Genomic DNA, 8,830 nt, shown 5'->3' on the forward strand with positions numbered 1-8,830 from the left:
ATTTAACTTTTTATATAAATTGAAAGAATACAATAGAACCCACAAGTAAACTTTTGCTTAGATTCTCTAATTGTACATCTTGTCACATTTGAAACCCCCTGCCTATATACACAAAAAAATTCTGAATAATTTCTAAGAAGATGGTAAAATATTTATTTCATTTTACCAACTGAAAATAAGGACATGTCAGCATTCAAGTCTGGCTCATCTTCTTCTTTTATATGCTAATCCTGGATTGAACTCCAGCCTGGTGTTGTCCCTGAACTTTTTTTGCTGGAAGCTAGCACTCTACCACTTGAGAACCACATCTCCAATTCTGGCATTTTGTTTGTTTTTTCGATGGTTAATTAGAGTTAAGATTCTCTAGTCTCACAGAGTTTCCCTGCCCAGGCTACCTTTGAATCGTGAGCCTCAAATTTCAACCACCTGAATTGCTAGGGTTATAGAATGAACCACCAGTGCTCATTATTATTATTATTATTATTTTTTGTCGGTCATGGGGCTTGAACTCTGGGCCTGGGCGCTGTCCCTCAGCTCTTCAGCTCAAGGCGAGCGCTCTACCACTTGAGCTACAGCGCCACTTCTGGTTTTCTAGTGGTTTATTGGAGATAGGAGTCTCATGGTCTTTCCTGCCCAGGCTGGCTTTGAACCGCGATTCTCAGCCTCCTGAGTAGCTAGGATTACAGGCGTGAGCCACTGGCGCCCGGCTCTACCAGTGCTCATTATTAACATCCAATTTTTTTTACCTTCTGCCACATTTTCTCTTTAGTTTTATAGATAAACTTCCTGATAGGATTTTCTGTCAGTCTCTGTGTGTATCCTTCTTTCCACTTAGCCCACACTGTAGTGTTCCATTGTGTAGTGAGAGTTCTCACCATTAAAAAACTTTCACTGGATGATGAGACTCCACAGCATGCAATATTGTCCATAAACCCTCCTTCCTGGAACTCTTTCTTCAGAGTCTATGAAATTGCAGCTTTAGTGGGTTATTTCTCATTGTTCACAGTAAACTCTTGCTCATCCCTAAAATGTCAGTGTTTGTCAGGGTCAGTCTCCCCAACATTCCTCAGGTGATGTCATCCCGTTTCCATGACTTTTGCTACCTTAGGCCAGGACTCATTAGTTTTCTTCCTGATGACTTTCCCAGTCCACTGACTTCCTGCTTTTAGCCTTTTCCTTTCCCAAAATTGCAATGATCTTACTAAATGCAAATTGAATTCTCATAGTATTCCTTTGCTTAAAATCTTTGGCTAGTTCCCTTTATCTTTAGAATAAAATCCAAACCTACATTCCAAGCTTCCCACTATTACTCTTGTCTACTTTAGTTTCATAATTCTTTTGCTCAATTTTGTACTTGTGCTATCTTCTGGCCTGCTAAATTATATGTGTTTCCCTAAATGTTTTCATGCTAGGGTGTCTGAATGCTGCTAGTGTCCATTCACCTTCATTGTCTGATACATTCAGTTCAAACTTTGGTGCCAAATAATAGGGGAGGATTTCACCAAACTATTCTTGTTATAGTTTACTAAATCTCTGTTACAGCAATTTCTCACAATGTTGAGTTGATCTACTTAATTTCCTCTTTGACTAGTGTATGATAACATATATAATTTAATCCTTAATACCTAACAGAATGCCTGGCAAAGTTAAGAATGGATGGCCTCAGTGCATGTTAAAGAATGAGGGTGATGCAGCATTGCTAAATTTAGTCACCTAGTTATTTGGTAACTAATGTGATTAATCAGTGGATCTGGACATTTGGTTAGCTGTTGGATAAGAAAAAGTTTAATTCCTCACCTTGCACCATATGTTCAAATATTTGCGTTTGGGTGGATTAAATAAAGCTACTACAAAATTAGAAAATGGCATAAATGATGATTTCTGGAGAAGTAATGTTTTAAATTTCATAGTAATATTTAAACTGCAATGAAATAAGATAAATATGAAAAAAACAACATAAAAGAAGCATTTGATTCCTAGATAAGCGGAGTTATTAGGCCATGTTACTGAACTAAAATTGCCATAGTTACCACCAGACTGGGATCACACACACACACACACACACACACACACACTCACTCACTCACTCACTCACTCACTTACTCACTCACACTGTTCTTCCACTATTGAAGAGTGAGCCAGATTTCCTAATTTTCTTGAGGCTACAGATAAAATCTTTTTTGTCGTTGTTATTGTTTGCCAGTGCCACAGTTTTGTATCACCCCAGGACCCACTTTATATTGTCGTGAAAAGGTCTTGTTCACGCAAACCATGTTGCCTGGCGGGTGCTAATAGGCTTCCTATGTGTGATTTGGGGGTGGGGGGGAAGGTGCTAACCATTCCAGGCCCTCCTCTTTTGTTTTAGTTCTATTTTTGGTTTTTTGTGTTGTTATTGTCGTTAATTTGTTTGTAGAGTACCTGAGCCACACCTACCTATATCTGCCAATTCTTGCCTGCATTGGCCCTTCAGCACTTACACTCTCCCTTTCTCTGGAATACTCTCTTGCATGTGTTCACTCCTGATCTTTCACGTTTAGCCTGTCATTTCCTTGAAGAATTCTTACTATGCCCTTTTCATCTCTGAGACAGTGTCTGCCTCATTCATTATTGTCTCCTTACTTGTTAATATACTGAAGCTGACACATGATAGGTATTCAGTGGTTATCTGCTTGAAACTATGGTGACTGACTCCTCTTCATCAGAGTATGAGTAGTTAGTAGCCATATATATGTGCTTTGCTGTGAGATGGTTGATCATTGTATCTGTCATTAGTATCACTTTATAAAAAGATTTTAGTAAATGAGTTGCAGTAGATATTCCCTGGAGAGAAAAAAAAAAAGAACGACAATAGTACTGTGGATTCAAGAACAGACAGGAGGCAAGAATCCCCTTCATCTGGCTCTGCAGAAATGGCTCTTGTTGCTGTTAGAACCTGCTGTATAAAGGAATGGCACAAAAAGTCTTAATTTTTTTGCATGGTTCTTTTCCTTTGACTACTGATTTAAAACTAAGGCATATTAAAGGGAAGGTTGTGGGGTCCTGAGTTTAAATTAAACTTCGTTTTATAAAATGTCTTATAAATGTCTCACTAGATTTTTACTTTTTTTCTTTTTTATCTTTAAGCATTTGTTTAAAGGAGTTGCCATTCAAAAAATTAGTACATGAATACAAGTGAATCTTGATCAGTGTCATCCCTTTTATCATTCTCTATCTCTATCAACTTCACGCCTCTCATTTTTTTTAAATTTTGTGGAATCTGCACTGAATTTTATGACTCCATTCTCCCGCAGATCCTCTCTTCATTCACCTCCCTCCCTCTCCTTGGTCTCACCTCTTCCCCTTTCGAGTTCCTGATTCTTACCTGGCCTTAACAGTTCTTAAGGCCTCATGCACTATTTCAGACACTTCTGAGGTTACAGCGATGAATTAAGTATGGAAAGTTGAATAACAAAATGACACAGATTCTTTCCTTTACCCTTGCTTTTATATATACATGTGCTCATGTTCTTTTACAAAAAAGGAGATTAGGTTAATATCTCAGAACTGTCAGAGCAGTAGCAAAGCCATACTTTATAAAGAATGGCATGTCAATGTATTTACATTTATTTCAGCAACCATTTGGGGAAGAATCTACAGTTGCTGATGGACAGAGTGGATGAGATGAGCCAAGACATAGTGAAGTACAACACCTACATGAGGAACACTAGTAAACAGCAGCAGCAGAAACATCAGGTTTGTGCTGGGGAAAATAGTAACAGTACACATTTCTATGTGTGCTGCTTCAAGAGTGGTCTTCAGATGGTATAAATTATCTTGGTGATGTATTAGCTAGTTAGCTAATTACTCATACTTTAAAAAGCCTGTTCTTTAGTGCTGTGTTTCTATTATTTGCGCATTGTACTTAAAAACAACTGTCATAAAGAGTTGGTCTGTTAAACTCAGGGTATAATGCCACGGTTATGCAAATAAGAGATACATTTATTGAGAAAATCAGAAGCAAAGAGATTCCAGAGTGTCACAGCTCATTTCTTTACTAACTGTAATTGGTTTGATAGTGGCTCATTGCAGCATAGTTAGCAGTCTTCAGTTCATTTTAAAAAAAACTGAGCAATTGTGATTAAGACCAAGCAATTTTAATAGGAAATAATAGACCAACTGCTGGGAAATTAGATAGTATAATACAGACCAAAAAAGACCCTAGAATTGCTTGAATATTTTTATATGAACATATACATATACATATATACACATACATGTGTGTATGTGTATACTGATACACAGAGTTAAGGTGGCTATTTAACCTTTCCTGTGTTAGTGTTACCTGAAGATAACATTCTTTTCATACTTTCTGATATATTGTTTTTGGACTATAGCTTCAAAATGGTCTTAGCATTTGATTCATAAGTAAGTTGATTTCAGAATATTCTTTCATTGTGAAAATGTTGTATGTTACATATGACTGTGCTCCTTGATAAAGATTTGCCTAGGTGTGAGTTCATTACTTGGTTGCTGAAGTTAGGATGCATTTTTTACCCCATTGTTAACCTCTCGCTCAGTAATTATCTACTTCTTATGATCTCTATTGATTCCAGAATGAGTTTTATTTCCTGAATCATTAGTTTCAGACTAGAGTTGCTCCAAAAGAATTTTCTTCTATGATTGCCATAATTAGGTTCTTAGAAGCAAGTGACAAGATAGTGCCATTTATAAAGTGAAGATTAGAACTCAGAGCCATGGTGTTTTGCTGTGGTACAAGTCATTTTGTCTCCTCACACTGAGGGAAAAAAATAACCAAATCATCTTCTCCATGATTTTAGTATCAGCAGCGTCGCCAGCAGGAGAATATGCAGCGCCAGAGTCGAGGGGAACCCCCGCTCCCTGAGGAAGACCTGTCTAAACTCTTCAAGCCGCTCCAGGCCCCCGCCAGGATGGATTCCCTGCTCATTGCAGGTATGTTAGGGGTGCAAGACATGCTGCTGCTTCTCCTTCTTGAGGAAGCAGGAGACAGACAGCGAGAGATTTGCAAACATCAAATTAGGCCATAATAACCAGGGTATTTAAAGTGCCTTAGTTCCTTTCAGTGCTTTCACTTAGTTTATGAGTGTTTCTGAGATGTCATTATAAGCTTTCTAAATTGGAAACTGAATGACTTTATTTCACTCATCACGATGAAAAAAGTTTACAGTCTCAATGCAAAGGTCATGTGGTTTAAGCCCCTTTTCATCATCTGCTCTGGTAGTGTGTATACTGTGTACTTGAATTGGAGTTTCTCTCTTGAAATTATTGCCCTTACTTTGATTATGATTACATGATTATAATTCTGGATGACCTTCTTCTGGGAATGATTATCATTTAGAACTTTCCCACCCTCCCTCCCCTCCTTCTTCCTTCCCCCTCCTTCTCCCCTCCCCCTCTTTCCCTCCCTCTCTCTAGTAGTACAAAGGAGTTGCAATTCAATAAGTTTGTAGGTCCAATGCACCTTGATCAATATCACTCCCTTCTAACACTTCTCCCCCATCTTTCCCAGCCCCACCCATATCCGTAGGTTACCTGGAATTACCTTTCAATGGTAGAGTCCTTGAGTCCTATAGAGATAATTTTTAATATATACTAACCATATTCTTAATTAGGCCATACCAAATTTCCATAGAAATATTATCATATGCCATTTCATTCTAATAAAGTTTATTTATTAGAGTAAAAACTTGCTTCAACAAATGGTAATCTTTCACAGTTTCTTCATGCTATTGATGTGTTTTTGGGTAGGTGAAAATGAAAATTCCTTAAAATATTCTAATGTACATGAATACCAATTTTGGAAAACTTGGGGCCAATTCAGATATACTGTTATACTTTCAAGAAATGTCTATTTCAGGGGCTGAGAAAGTGGCTCAGTGGCAGAGCGCTTGCCTTGCCTTGCCCTGGGTTTGATTTTTCAGCAAAAAGAAAAAAGCCAGAAGTGGCACTGTAGCTCAAGTGGTAGAGTGCTAGCCTTGAGCTGAAGAGCTGAGGAACAGTGCCCAGGCCCAGAGTTCAGGCCCCACGACCGGACCCCCCCCCCCAAAAAAAAAGTCTATTTCATTGGATAATTTGCTTAGTGAAGCAAAGCGGACTCAGCACAGGTTCTAAGAGGACTCAGCTCTTGCTCAGTCTTGGCTCAGGGGAAAAGTGCTTAAACATTCCCAAAGTTGAGACTGAAAGCCTTTCTGCTTATTTGCAGCTGATCAGGGTGAGCCAGTGCTGTCTTCTCAATTATATTAAGACACCGTTGGGTCTGATCTGTATAATCACCTCTTTGTGATTGACAGCTAATATGGCCTTATGACTAAAAACCTGGAAAAACTACACTTACATGATCAAAAGTGGAAGATGCCTTTTCAAAAGAAATTGCATTTTATGTATTATTTCTTTCTTTTTTTGGGGGGGTCCGGTTGTGGGGCCTGAACTCTGGGCCTGGGTGCTGTCCCTCAGCTCTTCAGCTCAAGGCTAGCGCTCTACCACTTGAGCCACAGCGCCAATTCCGGCTTTCTTCTTTTTGCTTATGTGGTGCTGAGGAATCGAACCCAGGGCCTCATGCATGCAAGGCAAGCACTCTACCACTGAGCCACCTTCCCAGCCCCTTATGTATTATTTCTTATGGAAAAATTGAATTGACTTAACTTTATAAATTCTTGATTCAAAGCAAAATGCTAACGATTTTATTATTCTGCTGAGTTGCTTGTTTGGTTAGTTTGCCTAGCTCATTTTACAATCTGTGGAACATCATGCCTCTCTTTGTCAAATACACAGGTCAGATAAACACTTACTGCCAGAACATCAAGGAGTTCACTGCACAAAACTTAGGCAAACTTTTCATGGCCCAGGCTCTTCAAGAATATAACAACTGAGACGAAGAAGCTTCTGGACAAGGAGTTAATGAGGATTCTTGAGATCACACCAGGGCAGCTCTTGGAAGAACTATGTGTACATTTTGAAAAGCACAGAGAATTCCTGTGCTGTCATTGCTGTCTTTGGCTGTAATGTCTCTTGCCAATAATAAAACCAAATCTCGGCAGCATTCATTTGATGTATTTATTTTATTTTTATACTTGTTTATTTCTAAAAGTTGATCAGAACCTTGACTAGGAACTTAAAATAGAGGTTGACCAGGAGCCATCACTTTTTTCTCACTCGGGTACCATGTTTCAGCTGTATGGTTCAGTGCTCCTTATCTGGACTGCTGTCATGAAACCCTGACAGCTACATGTTTTGTACGCTCTTGCTCCCAAGTTCTGTCCTAGAAGACCAGCTTTCAGCCTTTGTCCCTAGGCCTGCAGTCATTTCCATTCATGAAGGACTATGTTTTATATGGAAAGACTCATTTTACATGTATTGTCCTATTTACTGCTTTGCATTTACCTTTACATACTATGAGACATTTTGCTAATGGCAAGTGTTATTGATAAGGAAGGAAAATTTAAGGAAAAAGTAGTGCATTAGAAAAAAAGACTTGAATCATTTTGATGTTTTCAAGATGGTTGAAAGATCATCTTGTATTTATATAAGATGTACCACCTGGTGGAGTTAATCATCTGTAAGACTTAGATGATAATCACCTTGAGGTTGATCACAAATGGAAGTGAGGAAGCTGGGTCAGAAATGCTCAAGCCTGTAATACTAGCTACTTATGAGTTAGGAACTTAGATGGTAGAGGTTTGAAGCCAGCCCAGGTAGGGTCCAAAGCCTGACGGGAGGCTTGGCTCAAGTTGTAGAGCAAACAACTGAATTCAAGCCCTGGTGATGGATGGATATGATAGGACGTAGTGCAGGTCACGAGAGCAGATGAATCCCTTTTTCGATACTGCTTTCATTGATGAGACCACCAGGATTTGTCAGCTTACTTAAAACGAATTAACCTTTGCTCATTTTACTTACCTGACTCATTGATGAACTGAAAATTGGGGGCAAGAATATTAGGTGGTTTTTAAGTGTTAAGTTTACCAATGATGGAGGTATAAAGCATTCCGTGTGGTACTGTAGAGCCATTATTCGTTAGTGTGTGCATGATGAAGAAGATGCTCTTGCCAGTTTATCCAGGGTGTGAGGTTGAAAGTTGGGTTTTGCTTTAAAAGCTCAGGATCACTTTTCTAGGTCAGCCAGGTGCTGGTGGCTCACACCTATAATCTTAGCTATTCAAAGCTGAGATCTGAGGATCATTATTTGAAGCCAGCCTTGGCAGGAAAATTGGTGGGACGTTTATCTCCAATTAGCTCCTTCCCCCTGCCCCCCACAAAAAAAAAGCCAGAAGTGGAGCTGTGGCTCAAGTGGTAGAGCATTAGCCTTGAGGGCAAAAGCTTAAGAGACAACATCCAGGCCCTGAGTTCAAGCCCCAGGATTCGCGCATATGCATGCACACACACATACAAATTGTTGGTGAGACTCAACTAATAAGCCAAGTGTGGTATAATCCCAGCCTGGTTGGGTAAAAATGCAAGACTTCCCAAAATAACTAAAGCAAAGGGGTTTAAGTGGTAGAGTGACTGCCTAGCAAGCAAGAGGCCCTGAGTTCAAACCTTTGAACTGCCAATTTTTTAAAAACAAATACCTTAGGACCATGAACAGTCTAGAATCCTAGTGCTTGCTCACATATGTAACAATTAGGTGTGCATTCTTAAGAGGTGGATGTCCTGACCAAATGGAATGTAAATCTTAAAGTCTTCTACCTAAATTTTGCCCAGTTGTCTTTGAAAGAGCCTCTGCTGGAGGTATAGCGCAGTGTGGAGCACTTACCTAGCATGTGAAGCATCCTGGGTTGAACTGCCAGCATCATACACGCAAAATTAAACACATA

The 8,830-nt window shown here is 39.3% G+C and overlaps 1 protein-coding gene across 1 annotated transcript in view; it reads left to right on the top strand.

Annotated features, from left to right (window-relative positions):
• Eif3h (eukaryotic translation initiation factor 3, subunit H) overlaps nucleotides 1–7,061 on the top strand; it is an 86,292-nt gene extending 79,231 nt beyond the window's left edge. Inside the window, exons 6-8 of the mRNA XM_013032238.1 lie at nucleotides 3,612–3,732; nucleotides 4,818–4,950; nucleotides 6,790–7,061. Of these exons, the coding sequence (XP_012887692.1) occupies nucleotides 3,612–3,732; nucleotides 4,818–4,950; nucleotides 6,790–6,887 (352 nt within the window). The 3' untranslated portion in view covers nucleotides 6,888–7,061. The remainder of the gene's footprint in view (nucleotides 1–3,611; nucleotides 3,733–4,817; nucleotides 4,951–6,789) is intronic.
• The last annotated feature ends 1,769 nt before the right edge of the window (nucleotides 7,062–8,830 follow it).

Source organism: Dipodomys ordii, unplaced genomic scaffold (assembly GCF_000151885.1).
Source record: "Dipodomys ordii isolate 6190 unplaced genomic scaffold, Dord_2.0 Scaffold151, whole genome shotgun sequence".
NCBI lineage: Eukaryota > Metazoa > Chordata > Mammalia > Rodentia > Heteromyidae > Dipodomys > Dipodomys ordii.